A 25,595-nucleotide genomic window follows, 5' to 3' on the forward strand; every position below is an offset into this window, starting at 1 on the left:
ACAACTGAATAGATAAAAACAGGCCTGATTCCTACTGGAATTTGCATCTCTTTGTTTACTAACACAGACCAGTGTATGTTTCCTATACCAACAGGCCATTTCTGCTTCTCTATGAATTAATTTTTTACTTTATTTGCCCCATTTTCTTCTCATTGGCTTATATAACTTTCTCAAATTGTCTTACACAATCTTTATTCTTTTTAAAATTTTTTTAATTTTATTTATTTTTGAGAGAGAGGGAGAGAGCGCGCGCACAAGCAGGGGAGGGACACACAGAGAGAGGGAGACACAGAATCCGGAGCAGGCTCCAGGCTCTGAGCTGTCAGCACAGAGCCCGACGCAGGGCTCGAACTCACGAACTGTGAGATCGTGACCTGAGCCGAAATTGGACACCCCGCTGACTGAGCCACCCGGGCACTCCAATCTTTACTCTTCATAGTTAAGAATATTTACCCTGCTGTTTATGTTGCCAATTATTCAATTCAGCTTTTCCTTTTTTATTTTAATTATGTTTTTATATTAACGCCTATCTTACTTTTGGTGCTTTTATATATGATACATCCCCTAGCCACACAGTGTTTTATGTCTACTTTAGAAACAGGTGCCAAAATAGGACACATGTGCAGCAAATTTGCCAGCATATTCTGCGTCGTACTGATATTTCTATATATGCCATCTGGTATTTATGCAGCTGTATGACAGATATAAGTAAATATTTCCTGTATTAACAAAGTAGTCTTCAATGTTTCAAAACGCACCAACTCTTAACAGTGAGGCATGGAGATCTCTACATTAAAACAGCAGTTTACAATCAGCAGCATGGCTTCCTCTAATGAAGGTCATTTTCTCTCCTGGGTGAAATGCAGGAAAACACCATGCCTTTGGATCTTATCATTTACCCCAAACTTGTAACTGTGTTGGGGCTTGATTTTTCTAGAGAGCAAATGAAACATTATTGTTGTGAGTTGATGATCATCAATATGTTTTGGTGTGTATTCTCAGAGAGCTCCCGAGCTCAGTGCACTTGGACGCTTCTAATCAAACATCTCTGCAGCTTTTCACCCTTAGGATCCACCAAATTTAGTTTATTGAGGTCACAGAACAATTTTACTTGTATCTTGCAAAGTTGGGCATGTGCACTCCGGTGGACAGAATGTAAATTGTGGACACAAGAGACAGACGGCATGCCAAAATATGCTCCAGACAAGAAACAATAATAAAACTAAACGGTGAAATAATAATCGCTCACTGTGGCCAAAGAGCAAAGATCCTACTAATGTAAACAAATGCTGGAGAGAGAGGAAAAAAAGACCCTATGAGAAAAGAGAAGGCTTTTTAAAGTACAGTGTTTCAGTGGATAGTTTACTAAAGTCAATGAGGAAGTACATGGTGACGGGGTGGAACAGAGTACCAGATGTAAATGAACATGTTCTGGAGTGAGTCACACGCTCATTCAGTTTGAATGAGTGCGGTAGCACCATAAGAGGACCGAACATCCCATTCATCTCTGGGCCATCAGCGGTTGGGTGCTTACGCATTAGATGAAGGAACAAAATGGCGAATGGAGGGATTACGAGTAAGTATCAAAAAGAAAAAAACACTGATGCCTAGGTTAATAACATAGTGGTCACTCTACTTTCAGGGTCAAGCTGATGTTAGAGTGATTGTTTTTTATATCTTTCCTACAATTCTACCTTGGTGCATCTCCTCAACTACCAAATCTAGAAAAAGCACGGAACCAGTTAATAAATCATAATGTATCAGTTAATATATGTAAGTGACATATACAGATTGACATCTGGATTATCTATGGCCTTCCAAAGTGTATATTGTTACAACAGGAATGTGTTTTGGTTTTCTATTGCGAAGTAACAAATTACTACAACCTTACCGCCTTACATTCAGGTCATTGGGAGCACTCAGTCTCTTGGGTCGCTGGACTGAGGCTCCCCCTTTCTCCCTGGCTCTCAGATGGGCAACATTCTCGGCTCCCAAAGCCTACCCCCATGCTCTGCCACATGGTCTTCTCTACAACGTGGCAATGTGTGGGGAGTAAGTTTAAGAATTCTCTGAGCTTGCACCAATGGGTTAACAAGGCTTGTGGGGGGGAGTCACCACAGGATGAAAGTGTCCGAAAACAGATAGAGTCGGAAAGTCACTGCACCAGGGCAAAAGAGCCCAGGATTAATCGTGAAATAAAACAAAGCATAGAGGGGAAAGCAGCTACAGGGCGAAAGTGCCCAGGGCAAATTAGTGAGAAAAAGTGCCGTGTTAGTGAGGTGGCACCCTCTATCTGTCTAAGCCCCTAGAAAAGTTAAAATAGACACGGTGCCCGGTGCCTGCAGTAAATGGCCATCTTCTCACCACCAGGACGTTGTCTTGACCCTGACCCCTAACACCACATACCATCAAAACCCCTTTTCTCTCACACACGAGTTAATGATCACTGTTGTATTGTCTCTTTCTGCATGTCTGTCACATATGTAAGCCTTCTGATCCTAATAAAACAGAAACAGGACCCTTGCTCAGGACTCTTGTCTCCTCCCCGACATTAGCCTCTCTCATATTCAATTCTGCGTCCGCTCTTTTGCTGCACGAGAGAACTCCAGACTCAAAGTCGGTGACAGCAGCGTGCTCCGTAAATTCCAGCAGGAGTATTTGCTACAGGTTAGAATGCCTCTGACTTCTTGCATTCGTGCCTTTTAGACCTTCTTTTAAAAGGGCTTAAAGACTATTACCAGTATTTTTTGTGTATACTCAGCCCCGCCAGGACAGTTTCCCTTTTGATTAATTCAGAGTCAACTGATTAGGGACCGTAACTACTCATGCAAAATCCCTTTTGCCACGAAATGTAACATGATCACGGAGTGACATTCCATGATGTTCAGATTCTTCCTGCACTCAGCGGAGAGGTATGTATAAGCTCTATACACCAAAAGGTGGAAATGTTGGGGTCATCACTGCCTATCATTGAGCACTTGTTGGCTCCCAGTGACTCACTCTTGTCATGGATGCAAAATAGATTCTCCCTTTCTCACGGCTCCCGTGAGTATCACCGCACTACAGCACTGACTCAAAGTCCCAAACCTCACACCTAAGCCATCTAAATGTGGTACAGAAGAGGCTCCTGGGTTCAGCCCTTATAGGAGTCTAGACCGTAGCCCCAAGAGACCATTTTTCCTCCCCCCATTAAACCCCAGAACCAAAGAGACGAATCACCTGTCCCAACACTCCATCACACAATGGTGGGAGAGGCACAGCATCATGGGTATAGAGAGTCTGGTTGGAAATAGGGAGAATGGAGAGTAAATGGGAGTCTCTGATCCATGATAGTTTTGAAGTCCAGCAGGGCAAATGCTGGATTTCTTGGTACTATGTTTCCATTTCTAGGAAAAACCCTCTGTCGCTGTGGGCTTCACCCTCCAGGCTCGTGGTGCTGTGCTGTCACTCTTCCTTTCTATGAATGGTGACATACGTTTGCAGTTGGGCACTTTTATCTGATGGCTCCATGCCACAAGAACTTGGGGGTTCTGACGATGTCTCTTCATCGGTACTCTGCCTCTTTCAGCCCAAACCAAAAGAGTTTCTGCTGAAGTGGTCTTCTCAAGAAGCCCGTGGCCCTGACTTGAAATTCACTGGGTTTTGCTCTCAGACAGATGCTCACCCAAAGTCTCTGATGCAATCCTGTCTCTCCCCATGGGTCCTGCTGAGGTGGCTGAGGGTCAGCGCCCTAGTCCTCCTGGATGCCCTCCAGTCTGGAAGATCTGTGAGGCACACCTCCAACCTCCGGAAAGGGCCCTTCTGTTCCCGACACTGTGCTCTTCTGCTGTCTCTGGTGATTTAGCAGAGGCTATCTGGTCACACATTCAGCCTCATCCCCTGCCATGCGTTTGGCGGTCACTTCTGACTTTTAACATCTCTGCCACCTGGAGAGGCTGGCAGTTTTCAAAACCTTCGGGTCCTGATTGCTTTTTGCTCATGGGTTCTCCCCTCGATTTGCTTCTTCCCTCTCGCCAGCTAGTGCAAGCAGCAAGAGATGCCAGGCTATGCCTTCAACACTCTCTGCAGTAATTTACTTAGTCACGTAGCCAGTGTTGGTCCCTCAGCAGGTCCTGCAGGACAATTTCTCTGAGCTTTCCGCCACGGCAAAACAACGATTTCCTTCCCCCGGTTCCGTCCCAGCCCTCCCCAGCAGCCCTCGGAGTCCACATTTATTCTGCCCATCTAACGCAATGCAGGCCTTTTCTGGCATGCTCCTCTCAAAAATGCGACCAACCTATGACCACTGCCTGATCCCGTGCCGCTTCCACATTTTAGACATTTGTTAGGGCGACACCTCACTTTCGGTACCAAAACCTGCAGTAGTTGCCCATTGATGTGTAACAAATCAGCACCAGTTTAGCATCCATTAGTCTCTAGCTTAGTATGTTCCAGAGCAGAAGTCCCTGGTTATAATTTTACTTGAGTCTAGGGCATAGGAAAGTGGAGTACTGTAGGATTATAGCATGTTTGTGCAACATGTAGACAGAAGGCACAGCAGATAGGACAGAGGCATCAAAATTCAGGCTGAAAAGCACATAAACCAGTATTGACATGCCTGAGCTATATGACTGATGTAGAAGTGTTCCCTATTGTTATCGTCATCTTTATCATTCATCATCTTTAGAAAATGGGAGCTCTGTCCATTCCTTACAAGTGACAAAGTCATCCACAAGAGAACTTATGAGCTTCAGAATCAGGTCTCCAATCCTTGCCATGGGACTGTTCAATACTAAGCATGGAGTTTTGGGTGCGCAGGGAAAGTCAGTTCCCTTCCCTGGATCTTTTCTTATTCTGTCTGAATTCACAAAATGTTTGGGATTAGAAGAGACAGTCCCTGAGCTCTCCTTTAACATCTAAAAATATAACAAACAAAAACCAGAATCAGACCTATACGTACAGAGAATGAACTGATAGTCGCCAGAGGGGATGGGTTGGGGGGATTGACAAAATGGGAGAAGAAGGGGGGGAGATGCAGGTTTTCAGTTATGGACTGAGTAAGTCACAGGACTAAAAGGCAGAACATAAGGAACAGAGTCATTGATATTGTGACAGTGCTGTAGTAGGGCAGAGGGGACCTACACTTGTGGTGAGCATAGCATCACGGACAAACTTGTCAAATCACTAAGTTGTCCACCTGAAACTAATGGAACATTGGGTGTCAACTCTACTCAAAAAACTACATCGTATGGTCCCAACATGAGACCTTTTGACATATATTAGAATATTGTTGAATGTGCTGTAAGCACTTCTCAACGCTGCACTGGGCATACTGCCTAATAAATGCTAAGAACCAAGAAAAATGTCAAAGTGGTTTCTTATTATTTGAGTAAGACAAAGCTGGTCGTTGATTTCACACCAATAGTTTTCACTCCATATGTGTGTGGATGTGTATGGAGTAAGATTAGAGGCATGTATATTATTAATATTATATATGGATTACATAATATAAATAAGAGAGTATATTACATATAAACTATGTTTACATATATGATATATATGCTATATAAATGTTATACCTATCATCATCAAGAAAACAAAAAGGCGATGCAAAATACTTTCTTAGCCACCAATATGGACTAGAACAATACCATTTGGGGAACTTGAAACGCCACAAATAGAGCTCCTTTATTTCCTCATTAAAGTCCTTAAAATGACCTAAGCCACTCAGTAGCATCACCGAAGTATTAGCACTGATGGAAGTTCATTTCTTGTTGTTTTGAAATTTTCATCTCTTATCTGGAATACTTTGACTTTGATACAGAAAGGCTTGGTCCATACCCACACACGTCATCACACAATGCCTTTGATCCTTGGCATGTCATGGTTGAAGTCCAACCAGTTTCAGCCAAAAATAAAGCAATACAATGCAAAATATCAAAAAGCTACAGAGGAAACATGACATGGACGATAAATTTGTTCTAATCAAAGCCAGTGTAAACTTTATGAGCTAAACACAGAGAATGCTACTGTACCACCTGTCACTGACGTGACCGTGATAAGCCGTCCACTGTGCAGGAACATAAAAATTGGGGTGCTTTCCTCCTATGGAGGACGGATGCCATGTTTTTTCTGGATTCAACTTTGAAAGGTCCACCCGCTTGAAGGACTTCTAGAGATGGTTTACATACCTGCATGAAAACTCTTCCTTTCAGCTCAAATAGAAATACTTCCAATGGCATCTGCACAGTATGACATAATGCACCATTTCTTGTACCAGCAGGATCCCAAAGACTCATGGAACTCAATCAGTGTTAGAGTTGAACGGGATCAGTGAAGTTTACCAGTTTGTTCCCTACAAAACTCAGACATTCCCCTACACCATTCACACCACCTGGTGACCCATTTGCAGACTGACTGCCACCTAGCCAGAGCCTGTACCCTCTACAGGAATCCATTCAGTTTGGGAATACCACACATCCTGTGAGCTACACGTTTTTCCTAAGTATCGCTCCAACGTTTCCCTACAATTTAACAAACAAATCTCACCTTCCAGACATCAATCCGTATCACCAGCATAAGTCTCAGGTAGTGACCACATTTAGAACAAAACAACAACAAAATCTCTCAGATAAACTATGCCGCTCTTCCTTTGACTTTGTCTCATGATTCTAGTTGCTTCTGCATCCTGGCCAGCCACTTCCCATGGATGATCTTCCTTATTAACAATACCCACAACAGAATAGGTGCTGCAATCTACAGTTTGACCAGTGAGGCTCCCCAAGAGCCTACCTTCTTTGAGTTGTTTACCTACCTTTCCTTCATAGAAGCTAATACTGCAAAAGATATTTTTTGCCAATTGTTAAAAAAAACAAACAAAAAAACAAGCTTTAGCTCATACTGTGTTTGAATGAAATAAAACTTTAGGAAGTCCTAGGAGGAAGGGCTCTTCTATACTATCGTTGTTTTAGTTGATACTTGAAACCTAAGGATGTATTTTTTCATTTTTATCCCCATTGCATTTTACGGTATCCTGTTGATAAAAATAGATTTTTGTGATCTTTTAAAAAAAATTGATTATATTATCTAACATATTAGCTAGCCCTTCCTTATGTGTATCTTTTAAATGAAATACGAGTTTTCAACATATTATCACCCAAGATTGATAAGAATATCAAATAAGTACCTTTAACCCCCCCTCCCACCAAAGGCAAAACCTATTGGTGACAGTGGGGTAATCAGCAAGGACACCAAATGGGCTGACCTTGTGGTCTGAATTTCTTCCCACTCTAACCAAGAAAATGACAAGATTTTTTTTTGGCCCAATATCTTCCTGACATAAAAATGCACTACCTCTAACATTTTGATCAACTGTTGAAATGAGGACACGAGAGCAACATGCTGTTTCAATCTGCAGTAATCCCAGGAAAGATAATGCACTCCACGGTGGAATCAAGATTGACAAAGACTGAGACGTTTGCCACTTCCAGGGTCCCAGAATTCTCCAACTGGGTAATCAGACAGGAATTTAAAGCCAAACCTATTCACTACATGAAAGAATTGTCTAATATATTTCATATTTATGAATTGAAAAAATATTGGATGCTGTGCCAATCACTGAGAAATTCTGGCGATTTCAAAACTATTTTTTCTATTTATAAATATATAGTTTCAAAATACAGGCTGCTGATTTCCTAAAGCGGAATTTTTCAGGATTATTTTTTTTTCATTTGTATAAATTTATTAAACATGAATTATTCAGGGTTTCTAAAGAACATTCCAAATATATCTATTAATGTGACTCATTATTTGTTAGAACATAATTTTCTAAAATTGCTGCGGTTTGCACATAACTCTGGGTATCACCCGTGGTGCCATTTTAAATATTTTCTGAAACTTTTTCTGTTTACTCTCCTCCCAAGCAATTCTCTCTCTTTGCTTACTTTAATGGGAACTCGGTCGTCTCAAACCTATTTGCAATAAATGGAATTGCAAGAGAAGCTTACTAAAGAGAACCTACCAAATATTTTTATGCAGGTTTTTAAGACTTAAACTCAAACTTCATCAGAAGCTGCTGAAGTTCCAGACGCTTCGTAAGAGCTAAACCAGAGACAAACAAAATCCTCATTTCCCAGTCGACGCGGGAACTGTCTTAACCAAGGCTATCATGCGTATGCTAAAACAAGGAAGCCGAATGTAATAGGTAACTCTCTCCCGTCGCTGGATCAGAATGAAGGAAAGGGAATCTCAGTGTTATTAACACCTTGTTACAACGCACCCCACTGTGCTTACGCTGCATGGACAAAACACCATTAGCGGCTTATGAGACTTGCATCATATGACATACGTGAAGGACAAACAGTCAAGTGCAGAGAATCTTACGTTCTTGGAAGGATGTGAACAGCATCTGAAATCTGCTGTTTCGACTGCCCTCATCGGCCCACATGCGGATGACCCCAAGACCTGTGCGGAGCATGACGTCATTGGCCACGGTGCTGCAGAACTTAGCCTTGAGGTCCCCCACGGAACTGCTCCCATCATACACGGCCACAAAGTTCCTTTTGCATTCATTGGAATTCTGCATCTCGTAGTCCAAGAAACGTAGGTAGATCTGTAAAGTAACAACAAAGCCGCGGTCATTTCCGCAGATCGAAACACGCAAGTAGTTCAGTGAGTACCAGCCTCTCTCTCTAGTCTCACAAGGCAGTCTTGATTATACTCAGTCTCAGGATTTTTCTCCTGGGGATAGCAGGAAATAAAGATGTACAACTAACATCAAACCGTGCTTAGTATTTTTTTCAAGTGTTATTTCCCTTTCTTCATGGACATACATGTAGGATAATAACTTGTTTGAATTAATAGTAAAGGAAACAGAAATGGTGTCGAAAGATAGTCTCTGATTTCACTTTGTTTAAATCCCTTCCCATAACCACATTGCTTCATTTTTCAAGTAGAGCATGTTAAAAAAAATTTAAAGAAAGGGCGCTAATCTATGATTATTCTCACCACAACATAGAGGCAAAGCCATTTAATTAAGTCCGCATAAATAAAAATTAAATTAACATTTAATGGGTAACAATGTCCCATGCAACCTACACCGTAGATTATTTTTAAATACTCCCAACTACTCTACAAAGTTTTATCGTCCTATTCAGATGATGAAACTAAGACTCCGCGGGTATAAACTGGAGATCAGACGGGGTCTCTCTAACTCCCAAGGCTCTGACCCTTCCACAATAGAACGCTGCTGCCGATGATGCTGTTTTATGATCAACAGATATTATTTGACTCTGTTCCGATGGACATTAAAAAATCACAAGCAGTTAATTTAGCTACAGATAAGTTTGAAAAGAAGTCATCTGTCCATGCACGCCATCAGTTTGGCATTACCTACACCCTGGCCTTTGACTTTGTCCCAGACACTGTTAAGGGCCCTGGGGACACAACAGTGAACAAAAGAGTGAGGCTCAGTGTTGAAAATATGTGTCAATGAAACCATGACACCAGGATGTAATGTCTCAGCAAAAGAAGTGATATAAAGAAAAAAAAAAAACGATCTGTGCTCTGTGACAGGGATATCTGGAATAGTTCTGAAATACAGAAGGCATCCTCACAAATACTTACTAAGTGACTAAGTGTTTTCTAACACGGAAGGCTATGTATGGGAGAGTTCCTCTTCTATACCCTTCTGTCATTAATGCGGTATGGATGTAAACCAAAGACACGCGTTCACCTACAAATAAATCGCTTCCATCTCTATATTCATTTTGCTCATTTCTTCATAAACTCTGAATCCCATAAAACAAAACTTTCTCAGATTCAGTATGTCTGCCCTAAATTTAAAAGTTTCAATGTTTCAAATTAAAAGAAATTTCTCTTTTGTCCTCAATGTTCTTACTGAATGGGGTACTGAACTTTATTAATTTCACCTTCAGAATGGTTGTTTTCCATCTCTGACAGGTCTATGATATTTCAGCAGTCTCCTGCCGGCCCTGGATATGTCCTAGGTTCTTACTTTCCAGTTCATTCCCACAGTCCGGCCCAGTCAAAGTTTTATTTATTTCTTTTTTTTTAATGTTTATTTATTTTTAACAGAGAGAGAGAGAGAGACTGAGCATGAGTGGGGGCGGGGCAGAGAGAGAGGGAGACACAGAATCTGAAGCGGGCTCCAGGCCCTGAGCTGTCAGCACAGAGCCCGATGCGGGGCTCGAACTCACAGACTGTGAGATCATTACCCCAAACGAAGTCGGACGCTCAACCTACTGAGCCATCCAGGTGCCCCCAAAGTTATATTTCTAAGAAACAAAGTTAACAATCCTACTACAATCTTTAACTGACTTCCAAATAATTATAATTTTTTTTAAAAAAGCTCGGGGCGCCTGGGTGGCGCAGTCGGTTAAGCGTCCGACTTCAGCCAGGTCACGATCTCGCGGTCCGTGGGTTCGAGCCCCGCGTCAGGCTCTGGGCTGATGGCTCAGAGCCTGGAGCCTGTTTCCGATTCTGTGTCTCCCTCTCTCTCTGCCCCTCCCCCGTTCATGCTCTGTTTCTCTCTGTCCCAAAAATAAATAAAAGTTGAAAAAAAAATTTAAAAAAAAAAAAATAAAAAAAAAATAAAAAAGCTTAAAAATCATGAACGGGCAAATTCTTCTTCTTCTGTCTGAATATTTCACACTTACTTTACAAAATGCCATCCTTTATGCCTATGACATTAGTTACACAAAAATGACCATCCCTATTTTCTGCCTACCAACCTCTTCCTGATATTTTTTTACACACCGGTGCCGAATATTCAAGTGCCCCCACTCTCCAGCCATGGTAGAATTATTCTCTACATCCTCTATGATAAAATATTATTCTGAATGTATTATAAGCTTTAGTTACCGGTTCTATGAAACTTTAGTGTCACTAACCCACGTGCTCCCAAAAAGCTGGGGCAGAGGTGTACCTTTTTGTATTCAAAGTGTCGATCCATGTGTTGTATATACGAGGCACTCCATCAAAGTTCCTGAGGGGATGTGCCTGTGAATGACTGACTGACTGACTGACTGACTGACTGGAAAGTTCTATTTTGTCATTGACTTCACTTATTTCAGTACCCAGCAACTATTGATTGCGTCCCTGTATACCCGACTGTTTTAAGGGCTGTAACTAATAATTATGCAGAATAATTGGCCTTTTATTTCTTGCAGTAGGAAATCATACGCAAAAATTCCCCAAACAAGGTATTTTTAATACAACTCTGAACTGTCAGAAAACCACAGACAGTTTTTTACAGGCTCATTAGGGAGAACTGACTGAACATAAAATGGGAGTTCCCAAGTCCGGAAATACTCCTATAAATTTGAGGAAGAACAACAGAGAAATAGGGAGAAATGGACAAAAATTGAGAAACACTGGAAGGCACTCGAGTTTTACGATGCTTTGCTCGGTGAGGTTTTCACATACACAGGCGGTCTGTAACATCACAGTTCGAGCTAATCTAAAATTTCCAGACACTTTGATGTTAACTTTAATTGCCGTGACTACAAACATAATACATACGTCCTAAAAAACCTTGCACGTTCCTCCTTCCCGGTGGCGTTGTACTTTATTTTATCAGAAGGTCAACTGTTACTCAGGTAACCCATCTAGGACTCACTTTTCCCGACCAAATGATTACATTCCCGAAAGCCATCCGGGAAACGCCAAAATGTCTCCTTGAACCAGGCATACCTGGGAATGTTAAACCTTCCAGGGTTTTCCTAACTGCTTTGTTTTATGAGTTTCCACGTGGATTTATAAAAAGGTGTTGGGTGTTTCTGATGACCTTGACCATGAAGCTGGAGCGAAGGATACAAAAAAGCTGCTCAAGGGATAGAAGTAAATCAACGTGGGAACCTTCAATAGGAATAAAATACTTACTCCTTGTTCTACAGCTCTTTACACTGCACTTCATCCCCCCATCCTGACTACAGGAAGCAAATTGAGAGCACTATAAAAATATAAATACCTGTAAAATCTAGACATTCTTTCTTATAAGGTGATAAACTTGCCAAATGCAACAAAAAACCAAATACGTATTTTAATCTTCAAGTACCATACGGTCAACCCAACCGAGTCTATTGGCCCTCAAAAGCATTTGCAATTAGAATCGTAAATATGCATAGTTACCGATAGGAGGAAATACTGAGTAGGGGAGGTGAAAAGATCCTTTGGAGTGTCTTGTAAAGTAACCCTTCCCTCCAGTGTCCTTCCAGAGCTATAAAAACCGAACACTATGCCCACAGAAAGAAGGAATTAATCGTTTGACTAATTTAAGGAAGACAGATAGTTGAGAGCCTGCTGTTTCCAGGTTGAATGAGTCAGTGGCCTAATAGAACTGAACAACTATTTCGAGTATCTTTCTGACGCTGCATGTAGAAGCCCGGCTTAAATTGCTAATTTATTATTTGCATCGTGTACTGGCAATAACCTATGACATCGCGCTGACGCATGATTTCACTCAAATCTCTCAGTAACAACATACACTTGCTGCAGCCATTTTAAAATGAAAAGGCCGAGATCAGGGGGTGGGGGGGGGGGTACAGCCAAGTCACTTTCTCACAGTGACCCAGGCCCTTAGGTAAGTCGTTGGTACTGAACGCAGGTCTGCTGGACATTTGCTACTTCTCACTGCACTGCACAGACTCCTATAATTTTTTTTTTTAATTATCACAGACTTATAGCCCAGAAAGAAAGTCACAAAGTTAAAGAAAGCAAACACCAATAAAACAAATAACTGAGCAAGCAAAACCAAACTGTTTTCCATTCTCCTACAGGGGCTCGGAAACACGTTGGCAAATCCAGATAAAAACTGGAGAGTTTTATCTGGCAAATCCAGATAAAATCCAGAGAGTCACAGAAAACAAATGGGTCCCTCTGAAATAAATGGCTGTCTTAAATTTTCTTAAAAAGATTGGTTTACAGAAAAGCACTGCTCTTGTTCGAAAGGCAATTTGCATATTCAGCCCATAGTTTCTCATTTTACAGCTCTAGAGCGTTTCCACATTTTCCATGCGAGGTGACTGATGTGTATTCTTACATGAAATGGAGTGACAGAAATCTAAGCCCCTTTTTTCTATTTAAAGGCCATTCTTAGTAGACAGAATACTATTTCTGGAGGAAGTGAACAATTAGTCACTGGATTTTTATATATTCCCTTCTGGAGCATTCCATTATTTTTTAACTTCATTTTTCTTAATCATTTAAGAAAAGAAGTAAAACATGCCAGCGGTTATTACCTTTACTGGGGGCAGAGCTGTTGGGGCAAAAGCCAATGTCATTAGCCAGAAAAGCGATCGTGCTTCTCCACACCAGCTCTAGGATACATCATCTCACAGCCTTCCTTATATTATGACTTAAATGGTATCTTGCCAGCCTAAGGTTTGGGCCATAAGATCACCAAGGGAAAGAATGTCACGGTTTTTATTTAAGGTAGAAAACTACAGAAAGTTCTTTAGTCTCTCTGCTGAGAAAAAGGGGAAATGATAAACAGAATCATATATAACCCCAGTAAAATAGTCAGATTACCATCTCCTCTCAGTGAATCATTTTGATGCATTCTTCTTTCTAATCAATCACCAAGAGTTTGAGCTGACAAAGTGATTTATTGAACAGGACCAGAGGGGGTTCAGAGCACATAAGTAATTTCTAGTAATATCTGGCTTCCAAATCACACTAATATGGGAAACAGAATCCCTTTTGTGCACTTGAAGCAAATAACTCTAGCTAACAATTTACTAAGGAATAATATTTACAAACAAACATTTAATACCAGCCTTTCAACCTGGTCCCTCCCCTCGTGTCACAAGGATATGCAGAACACAAACACTGTTTGGGGCAATTATTTAAGACTTCCCAGAACAGCTTTCTCCATGAAAATACACTTTAAATACACTACGGTCTGAGAAACGCTGTCCATGGTTTCAGAACTACTTTCCACTTTGATAAAGAAAGCCACATTCTTAAGGAAAAGTGTGTAGCCTGGGGCTTCTGAGCTTGCTGTCTTATTTGTGGCCGGACATGCCAGCCTTATCATTTTAGATACGACATCCCATGAATTCGGAATGTAGCAGCATCCCCTGTATTTGGAGGAGAACATCAGAACATCATACGCTTTGCTGAATTGTTGAAAAGACACACCCTACAACAAGTGCTGATACGAATATCAAGGCGATTTTTCTGGCATGTACGAGCGAGTATCAAAGCACTTAAAGTCCGTCTCCAAAATCTGACAGTGCGAAACTGAGATTTCCCTCGAAAACCGGGTGGAGTCCTAACAGGTCCAAGGGTGGTTTTCGTTGTGTTTACCCAATTTTGTTTCCGTTTTTGGAGATAATCAAGTCAGACTCAGTCTTCAGAACCCTAAATCTTATCACTGTAATCAAGGATAGTTACTACCTTTCATCTCTCGTGTTAGTTTTCTCCTTGCCCCATAACAAGTTACCAGAAATAGAGCAACTTTACTCAAGACCCGTTTTGGATCTCTGAGTCTGTAGGGCAGAAGTAATTGTGGGCTGGCCTGTGTTCTCTGCTAAGGGCATATGAGGCTGAAAACCCACCTGCTTGCCATTCTAGGACCAAGGTCCCTGTTTTCTCGATGACCAGTTACCAGGGACCACTTTTAGCTCTTAGACAGCGTTCTTAGTTCCTCTGACTTTCCCTTCTGCCGACAGCCAGAGAAAATCCAGCTTTTAAAGGGCTCATGTGATTAGATTAGGCTCACTTGGATAAACTCTCTTTTAATTAACCCAAGCCAACTGAGTGGTAGCCTTAATTGCTTCAGCACAATCCCCTTTGCCAGGTAGTTTAACATAATCAGGTATGTGATATTTTATATTCACAGTTCCACCGACGGGGCTGGAAATCCTCGGTTGTCGTATCTAAGATTCTGCCTACAATTAAGTTCATCATATAATTAACTTTAAAGCAACTTCACTATAAAATATTGACTTACTATAATTGTCAAGTTTTCCTGTTTATTTAATGCTAATTTTCTTTAAAACATTTTTGAGTCACATGACAACACATTAAACACTAATGTGAAGTTTTAAATGATGGGTGATTACTAAAAGCTAGAGTTTTATTGTCCCAACACCTTAATTGTTAAGTTAATTATCTTCACCGCTGTACTTTTATAAGTGTTTGACTTATTTCTTTTCCTGTCTTAACAAGTTTGACAATTTCCCCCAAATAGTGTGGTTTTGTGACATCACACCAGACCGGGAGTCAGGATACGGAAATCTCGCCTTAGCTCTGTACTAACAAACCAAATATTTGGGCACTTATCAGAGACTCATCACGTTTTGATCTTGAAAGGAGTTTAATGTTACCTGGGCCAAAAAATTACCTGACTTTAACATTATTGTACAAAATTTCTGCTAAACTTTATTTGGATTCTTCTTATGGATTTGATTTTGGGGCAGCTCCATTATTAAAACCAAAAGCAGAAACCCTGTTTGTACTGAATCAAAAGCTATTCTTTTTCCAGCTTTGAGCATTCAAATAAATTGTAATACTTGAAACACTGCAGATTAACCCTTACCTGCCTGTTCGTCTGTCCTACGACAGTCCTTTAAATGTCTGAAGATGGCTACCACATCCATTTTTCTAGATGCACATCAGTTTGTTGTTTTATTCTGAGTTTTAACTGAATGACAGTCATTTGGCTTGGTACTAAGTATCTAAAGAAGGCCCAGCCTTCACGGAATTAACATTCAAATAGGTACCCTGTTGTGATCATCCAACATTCTTCCCTGTTGGTTCTTTTCTGTACCGGATCCAGAACACAAAGCCATAACACCCTGTGGCCATTCTTGTTCTAGAATCTACAGAGACATCTACAGAGACATCTCTGGATTCCACTCTTAACCCCAGGTAAGACTTCATTATCCTGTCTTAGGTTATTCACCTTTAAATGAGCCAATCAGTAGCTGATTTCCAATGTTCTTTCTGGCTCTAGCATGCCAAATTCTAAGGCATCTGGATGAATCACCTTCTAATTAAAGGTGATCATCTGTGTTACTATTTTCTATTTGTCAAAAAGTCTGAGAAGCAATGTAAGTACTTGATATACGTTTTAGTAGAACCCCAGTGAGCTATTTATTAGCACCTGCATTGTGCAACTATGTTTCAATCCCCAGTTATCATTCAAAAATTCACCACGGGCCACTTCAAGTTTAACTTGTGCTTTGACAGTCTAGTCTCACAAGCTGCTAGGAACTCTGCAACAACAGAAAGCCCACATAGGCAGTCATATTCTTGCTTTTCTCCACGGTTATTCAAAGCCACTTCCTATCCTATCACCTTTAATTTCACAGAGAAAGCCTGTCACAATAGAGTCATCTTTGTCTAACTCTGCAGGCGGCTTCCCCTTTGGGTCACAGAATGCCAAATTCTGTAACAGACAGGTACACTGGGTATTGTTACTCTGGAATTGTACAAAAGACAGCCTATTTACCAGCCGGGGGAAAAAAAAAACGATGTGTGTTTACACTCCCATAAAAACCCTCTCTTTAACACTCCAGGGACAAAGATGCCGGGAACAACAATGAGGTGGGGCTCAAATGTTTCCAGCTGGAAAAAAATTTTTTTTCTAATCTTTCATTCATAGAGTTTAAGAAAAATGAATAGCATTTGCATGTGAACCCACAGATTATGTAAGACAGCAATCTAGCTCCCTTAGAATCCAGGCAGGGGATTGCCTTTTATGTTGCGAACAGCCTTGGTTTTTTTTTTTTTTTTTTTTTTTTTTTTTAAGGAGGGATCACTGTGTCTTTCTTCATAATACAACAAACGTTTTCAAAGATTTGTACAAATGCAAAGAGACCTGCTGGTGGAAAGACTGGAAGCGGAGCACGGCTCTGAATCTCTGTAACTGGAAGTCTGGGGAGAGGGTGCTGGCACGTTCACACTGCACGCAGACCCCAGAGACACATTGACAGGAAAGTCAAGTGAAGAAAGCCAACACGCTTCCTCAAGATCACTCTATTTTCCCCTCATCCTGGATAGCCAGCCACCAAATTCTCCTTTTTCTATCGTGACTATTCCCTTTACCTGTCTACTGTCACAACCAGCCACCAGAGGTGGGCATCACCTCCACTGTGGGGATCACCTCAACCGTGGAGATCAACCTCCACCGTGGGGATTACCTCCACCGTGGGGATCAACCTCCACCGTGAGGATCACCTCTACCGTGGGGATCAACCTCCACCGTGGGGATCAACCTCCACCATGGGGATTACCTCCACCGTGGGGATCAACCTCCACCATGGGGATCACCACCACCATGGGATCAACCTCCACCATGGGGATCACATCAACCATGGGGATCACCTCCACCGTGGAGATCACTTCCACCATGGGGATCACCTCAACCGTGGGGATCACCTCCACTGTGGAGTTCAACCTCAACCATAGGGATCACCTCCACCATGGGGATCACCTCCACCATGGAGATCATCACCACCGTGGGGATCACTGCCACATCTTCCTACTGAGTCTTCTGCCTGTAATGTTCAGTCTTCTGTCGCTACTTCACAAGGAAAACCTACCTTTCCAGAATGCAAATCTGATCACACCATTTTCCTGCTTCACACTCTTGCGTGTATCACTAATGCTAGTGGGGTGAATCCAAGTTCTTTAGGGTTCCTACAGAGCCCTTTGACTTAAAGACTCACCATCCACCTCCATACTCATGTTCTACTTGGTCACATTCAATGACTCAATTCCTAAAAAAAGCTCACTGTCCTATGATTCTATGACCCTGATGGTTATTCCCTCTACCTAGAGAGCCCTCCCACCTTGTCTACCTGATACAATATTGTTTTTCATTAAACTTCAGTGGACCCTGGCGGAATTTGATTCCACGTGTGACTTACCTTCCGAGGTATACACACACTTCTCCCGCTCTCTACTACACCTTATAAATACCTCAACAAGCCTGTCTCATTCCTTGGATTAGTTGGTTACATATTTGTCTAAGAATTAAACTGGAAGCATGAGGACAGTGGCCGACATGCTTTTTTCATTTCTCCAGCGTGGTGCTCGAGATGTTACAGAGCCACTAAATCTATTAACGAAATAACCAACTGTTTCAAGCTCAATAAATAGTCAACTACAAACCCAATAAATCAATAATGCTTGGTTGAAACAATATAACCGAGGAATAACAATAAAGAGAGGAGGATAAGCAAATAATCGACAGTCTCCACCTATGATAGTGACTGACACAAAATCATTCCCAGTATTTCTTCATATCTTAATAGTAGGATAAATATGGTTGTTCTAAAGAAGTATTTCCAAAATAGTGGCCTGGGTTTGAATCTGACCTCTAATATACTTAATTTCATAACATATACATTAACAATTTTAAGAAAGTATTGCCAGCATTTGAAACTCAAGGTAACCTACATAAAATTCCAACTCCTGCCACATTATGAAAAAATTGGAGGATCTGGTAACGCAGCAATACTTTTTCATAACGACAATCGAAAGAAGCGTGATACGGGCGCCTGGGTGGCTCAGCTGGTCGGGTGTCCAACTTTGGCTCATGTCATGATCCGGCGATCTAGGAGTTTGAGCCCTGCATCAGGCTCTTGTGCTGACAGCTCGGAGACTGGAGCCTGCTTCGGATTCTATGTCTCCCTCTCTCTGCCCCTCCCCACTCAGACCATGTGTCTCTCTCTCAAAAATAAATAAACATTAAAAATTTTTCAAAAAAAAGAGAGAGAGAGAAAGGAGGGTAAGAGGAGGTGAAGACCTGGCTGGTCTCTTTGCCTGGGCACAGACCCCCAGCCTTATCATAAGGTATTTTATATGCCAGAGATACGTGATTTTACAAATCTTGGGCAATTTCTTCCAAAGATAGGATTTTAGGTTAAAACAAGAACAGAGTGTAGATACTGACAGTAAAAGCGTATGTGTAATTATACTTAGAATCTTAGCTTACAGATAGCATTTCAATCCATTTTTCAGCGGGGGGCAGTTACATTAGAGCCTCTTGGGCAGGTGATCAAATGCCCTCTTCAGCACCCTCTCCATGTTATTTACGACATCGAAAGTTTCCTTGGATGGGGAAAGACAGGTTGCGTTTCAAAACCGAAAGAAAAATGACAGCTTATGATTGCACTCTGAAACCTACTAAGCGCGTCCAGTGGGTTAAAGGCCGCGCATGTTGCAGACGCTTCCCAAGCTGACCGTCGAATCTGTTTTCCCCTTAAGACTGACCTTGGATCGTGGAGGTGCCCGGATGTACCACTTGCAATCCACGGCCTCGCTGGCAGAAGCTTTGCCTTCCTTCATAATCTGTACAGACTCCACAATTCCTTCTGGGCCGCCCATCTCAAACTCACATGCTAAATAACGAAATGCCAAACAAACATACAGAAATGGAGCTTGAATAATAAACCAAAAGTATATTTCAGAGCAGAAAATAGAGACCTCTGAACATTATTGAATATCTACGTTACCAACCTGGTAATGGTTTCAAAACGCCAAGGTCCTTAAAGTCAGGATCTTAAAAATTGAGAAAAAGATAATTAGTCTTATTCTGCATTTATTACTTAAAACAATGTTGAGTAATACACCATTACATTATTCAGGAATCTGCCAAGAAATAGATTAAGTGGCCGAATAAACGCCTGCATGGTAATGTTAAGACCGAAATGTTAATTTATAAAACCGAACTATTACCACAGGGTTTTTCGTCAATACGCAAGAAGCCACTTTTCAAGACCTTCCAAGGCCACTCTTCATGCAATCGTCAAATGGAAATACTGCTCACCGCTTCGGACTCCACAATCGGACACTGGTTGTTTTTGCAAAACGTATCCATAGGTAAGTGAGGCTTTGAATAAACTTCCATCGCTGACACATACGGTCATTTTGTCTGATTTCCCCAAGTTTTTCTCAGTAGTCTGCCGTGCCTCCTCAACCCCGGCTCTCTCCCTGCCTTTCCCCTCACACCAGGTCCCCAGGACCAGGTATGTGTCCTTGTCTGCTCATGTACTTGGGGGAAGCTTGATTTATCACGAGTCTCAGAACCGGCCTACTTGTTATAGGCCAAGAACGGTGGTCTTGATTCCATATCCTGAAATTGATTTTGAGGTTAGTATGCAACCAGTGAAATACAATGGTGAGCCTAGTGGAAAGCTTCTGAGGAAAGTTTCTTCGAGAACAAAAAGAAACAGGGTGTATTTAGTTTTCTGGCTCACATTCATGGTCTGGTTTGTACGGGGACCCGCTGGGGTCATGCATGGTGGTCAGCTTATGAGGTTGACAGGCACTAATGTGAGAAGATGCTAACTCTTAAGGCTGAGCAGAATGGAACCATGGAGAACCATGAGTCCTTATGGATCTCGCTGGTGCACCCTCTTCAACTACTCCATAGTCACACTTCTCTGGACCTTTTGCTTTTTGCAACAATGTACGTCCTTATAACCTGTCACTTTGAGTTGGATTTTCCTTAACTTATGGGTAAAGGCATGAAGGCTATGATTTTTCTTGGAGACACATGGTCTCCAAGTTAAAAGGTGACTTTGACATTTCATTTCTTTTTACTACTATGGTATTGGCTATAAATTAAAAATCTTATAAAGTTAGAAATATGTTGGGAGACACTGCTCATCAACAGTCGAGGACTGAAATATGAAAGGGTAGCAACTCTCAGGAGGCAATTATTTCTGGATATCAAGGCTGTGTGTGCATAGATGTCTGTGTGTATCCAAGGGCACTTCTTTGTATGTGTCTATCCTTGGATACACGAGGCCCATGGCTTCAGGCTGACTGTATTACCGTACTTATCTTCATTACGGTTTTTTTTCCTAGTTTTGTTAAACAGTAATGTGTACTGATATGCTGAAACTAAACGGCCTGGATTAGCCAGGCTACAATTTAGTTATGTCAACTATTTAGACATAGTTTATGGTAGAACAGAATTATAATGTGGTAATACATTTTGGGTTTTTTTTTAAATTTTTTTTTAACATTTATTTATTTCTGAGACAGAGAGAGACAGAGCATGAACGGGGGAGGGTCAGAGAGAGGGAGACACAGAATCTGAAACAGGCTCCAGGCTCTGAGCTGTCGGCACAGAGCCCGACGCGGGGCTCGAACTCACAGACTGCGAGATCATGACCTGAGCCGAAGTCGGCTGCCCAACCGACTGAGCCACCCAGGCGCCCCAACATTTTGAATCAAGATATAAATTCCTTTGTATAATTATTTTGAAAACAGTCCTCTTACCTTTTAGAAGAAAGAAAAGAAAGAAAGAGAAAGGGAAGGACAGAAGGGAGGAAAGGAGGGAGAAAAGAAAGAAAAAGGAAAAGAGAGAAGGAAGGAGGGAAGAAGAAGTATTTGCAATCTTTATGAAAGAAGCAGAAATGACGATGATCTAGTCAGTTTGGATCAGGATACCCCCAAGTAATTTTTTTCCCTCGTCTAAATTAATGGATATTTGGTTATTCTTTAAAAATGTATATTTATTATCTACTTTGTACCATAAAAGAACTATGTTTTGTACAGAATTACTCAGATTGGTTGTCACCATTAAGCTGTATTCTTGGTATTGAAGACACCAAATATCTTTCCTTATTTTTACACCAACCTTGCCCACCTCAGTTATCCAGATTCTTTATTATTCATTATATTGGTTTTACTATTTTGCATAATGCTTAATAATCGTCATCATTGATTACAATGTTTCAGCCTTGTGTGGCTGTTCTTGTGATTCTTGTGGAAGGGTAGTTGGTATTCTATTTTTCTGGTTTGAAGGCTAACATTTGTCATTTTTATAACTCATGTCGGGCAACGTTGAGAGAAATGCCAGTTCTGGGAGTTGAAAATTTATTTTTGTCTTTGTATTAATGGTGAGAGTGCTGATGGTTAAAAAAAAATGGGGGGGAAGAAAAAAAACTTTAGGAAAAAAATCGTTTCTGCGCTTTCATTCGAGTTAGCCATCAGTAATTTCACAGTGACAATAACAGATGGCCCCCATGACCTGCAAAATACACAGAAAATAAACAACACAATAATTTTTTAAAGCAGCCTAGACTGAATTTAAGAACACGAAAACTGATTTTTTGGTCCCAAGTTGTTTGGAGGCAATGACAGAAATTATTATGCAGAAGCACAACGAAGCTAGACTTGGAAAGCCATCTTCTACCCAGGATCTCCCCAAATCCGTTCTCCACTAAGCAATCCGAATAAGCTTTGGAAAACATAAATCAAATCGTGATACTCACCTGACATTCCATTGCCCATGGAACAAATTCACAGCTGTTTTGAAAGGACTGTAATTCTCCATGTGCCCTTGCCCCTGACCCCCTGGCCCAATGCACTGCCTGCTCTTGACTTTGCTGTCTCCTCTCAAGACACATCAACACTTCCTGTTCCTCCAGTACGTGACCTGCCTCTCTTCCTTGCCTGTACTGTCCCCCCCCCAACTACCACCCCGTGGGTGGATCTTTCTCCTTCTTCATCTCATGACTGGAGTGTTGTTTTCTCAGGAAATCCTTCCTGGATGAACCTCTCCAAAGTAGCCCTGCCTCTCACTTTCTTTTCTCCCTTCACCACTTCTTTGATCAAAATCCACTGTTGTTTTACTATTTACTTTTCTTTTTTTTAAGCTTTTTAAAATTTATTTCGAAAGAGAGCAAAGAGCATGTGGGGAAGGGGCAGAGAGAGAGAGAGAGAGAGAGAGAGAGAGAATCCCAAGCAGGCTCTGCGCTGTTAGCGTAGAGCCCAAGGCAGGTCTTGAACTCAGGAACCTTGAGATGATGACCTGAGTGTAAATCAAGCGTCAGACGCTTAACCCACAAGCTACCCAGACACCTCTATTTGTTTGCTTTTCTATTGGCCATCTCCTCCCACCAGACTATAACAAAGCACACCCTCTGAGGGACTTCTTACCTGTTGTTCCTCTCTCTCTCTCCAAGACCTAGAACATTGCTTGAACATGGTGGGTGCCCCATAAATATGGTTGAATCTAACGTATTTCTTTGTGTATATATAAAAAAATAGTTACTTAATATGAGGTTGATTTTCTTATACTGTTGACATACTTACTACACGTATAACTACATCTTTCCCAGAGGGTCTCACAGTAAATTATCAAATTAGGTGCTATTTGAGAGAATAATCTCTACTAAACCAAACCCAAATCTCTTTCTAGGCACCCAGCTGACTCCGTTCCCCCCCACCCTCCCTTGCAGTTGTGGGTAGCGGTGGAACCAAGTTCTGCCCAATGAAATGTGGACAAAGTGTCTGAACTTCACTTGAAGGCTGAGCTCATAAAAACTACCGGAAAAAAAATCCCTCTTCCGTCTCCCACGGTCCACCTCAAAAGCCACCCAGTGAAGGTGAGGAATTGTACCAGCTTCAGCTCCTGGAAGAAGATGTGTTGTACTGCCTCTTCCTTGACTCTGATTAGACCACAGAAGCAAGAATTAACTTCAGTTACCTGAGATCACTGAGCTTTTCGATTTTTTATTCTACCGCAAAAGTCAAACTATGTTCATACTACTGCTAAAATGTTACCGTTCCACATTCTCAGTTTCTCGGGAATGTATGGCAGTTTCCAGACATGATATGTGATGACATCATCACTATTATGGTTACTAAAATATTTGCCTGTGTTTTCAAGAACACTCTAAGGTAGTGGGTTTAGGCTATAAGTGATGTACATTTTCAGAGATTAATCCCGTTTATTCTCAAGGATTTTATTGGGCTAGCTTTAATTTTCCCTGCTGTAATCTCTGCAACCTGATTTTTGTCCAATACGTTGTTATATTGAAATCTAGAATTACGTCTTGGGGCGCCTGGGTGGCTCAGTCGGTTGGGCGTCCAACTTCGGCTCAGGGCATGATCTCGCGGTTCGTGAGTTTGAGCCCCACGTCGGGCTCTGTGCTGACAGGTCAGAGCCTGGAGCCTGCTTCGGATTCTGTGTCTCCCTCTCTCTCTGCCCCTCCCCCACTCACGCTCTGTCTCTCTCTCTCAAAAATAAATAAACGTTAAAAGAAAATTAAAAAAAAAGAAATCTAGAATTACGTCTTGAACTTATATGGAAGCACAACCAAAATTCAGGACATTTTCTGTCCTATTTTAGAATTACGTATATGTGTAAAAATATTTAAATTTTTTTTCTAGTTTTAAAAACTGTATCTAAATGTATGAATATTCTGAAATTCAATATTTCCCCTGAAATAAAAGAAATATATTTGTAATATTCTTCTTCCCGTGAGGAGGGACATTTGCCAGAGATGAAGGAGACCGAGAGGCTGACTTTCTCCACCACCATTCCATGGTCTACGTCTAAAACTGGAGAAAAGGATGACACTAATATTCCGAAGAAATATCTTACTCATGAAGAGGAGAGGTCTACTCCAGATTAAAAGGGAAAGCTGTACATAATAAATGAAATCATGACAAATCACACGAGACATGAGGGGCCTCGGGAAGCAATGCAAAGCGACCACTGCTGAATATCTACTGGCTGAATAGTCAGGAAAGAAAGAAGTCAGCAGACTCTACTGCTTTCTAACCACACAATCACCTGGAGATTTAAAGTTTTAGCCTTACACGAGAAGAAAGAGTTAATACCTTGTCGACAGAATTTTACTTCTGGGTAACAAGTAGATGTTCAGACATGGTTGAGCCGCTGCTTTTGCTCGAATTCATCAGCGTCAGCGTGAACCAATCACCAAAGGCCTCCTAAGTAGCTGCTTGCCAACAAATACAAATCGTGCTGAAATATTCCAGTTGTTAGCAAACTTTTGAATGTTCTGAGTGATGCTGGAACATCTGTGTTGACATTTGCATTGACATTGCAAACGCAATGGTAAATAAAACTTCTGATGCCTTAGCAGGATTCAAGACAATGGTACCAAACCACAGCCATTCGTATTCGTTGTATAACTCATCATTACACCTTTGTGCGGGCAAAGAACTGTTTTATTTCAAAATCTCCTTGACAAAGCACTAAAAATTGCCACTGTTTTTAATCTAAAATTTTAAGGGCCTGTCTTTTCTGCAGAACGAACATAGTGAATCTGTTGACTTTAAGGAAAACAACTGATAATATTTACTGCCAATGATAAAATTCAAGCTTCCAGCAAAGAAAATCGTATCCATCACTGGGCTTCCGACAGCTTCTCAATACTTAAAGCATTTTCAAATGTGACTGTTGACCAAATGTGCAAAGATAATTTTTGGTGTGCAACGATGGACTGGGTCAACATTTGGAAGATCTGTAAAACAGTGATCCACTAACTGTCAAATGTTAAAAACTCAGGCATGGGTAAAAAAAAGACAGATATTAATGTAACAGAATACAAAAAAAAATCACTGATACGGTTTCACATTCCTCACTACAACTAACCTTTAAGGAGCTGTCACTTTCTGAGGTTTGAGGTAGAATCTACCTGAAAAGTCTTTGAAAACACTCTTCTCTTTTTCAGCTACATTATCTCGTGAGACTGAATTTTCTTCATATACTTCAACCCTAAGAACGCAATGCAACACATTTAATGAACAAGCAGATGTTGAGGATCCAGCTGTCTTCTGAGAAGCCACACATTAAACAGAATTCCAGAAACGTAAAG

General features: G+C 41.3%; 1 protein-coding gene across 1 annotated transcript in view; it reads right to left on the reverse strand.

Annotated features, from left to right (window-relative positions):
* NETO1 (neuropilin and tolloid like 1) overlaps positions 1-25,595 on the reverse strand; it is a 110,560-nt gene that overhangs the window by 24,399 nt on the left and 60,566 nt on the right. Inside the window, exons 5-7 of the mRNA XM_047828268.1 lie at positions 19,471-19,512; positions 19,225-19,352; positions 8,362-8,590 (exon numbers count right to left, since the gene is read on the reverse strand). Of these exons, the coding sequence (XP_047684224.1) occupies positions 8,362-8,590; positions 19,225-19,352; positions 19,471-19,512 (399 nt within the window). The remainder of the gene's footprint in view (positions 1-8,361; positions 8,591-19,224; positions 19,353-19,470; positions 19,513-25,595) is intronic.

Source organism: Prionailurus viverrinus, chromosome D3 (assembly GCF_022837055.1).
Source record: "Prionailurus viverrinus isolate Anna chromosome D3, UM_Priviv_1.0, whole genome shotgun sequence".
Classification (NCBI taxonomy): domain Eukaryota; kingdom Metazoa; phylum Chordata; class Mammalia; order Carnivora; family Felidae; genus Prionailurus; species Prionailurus viverrinus.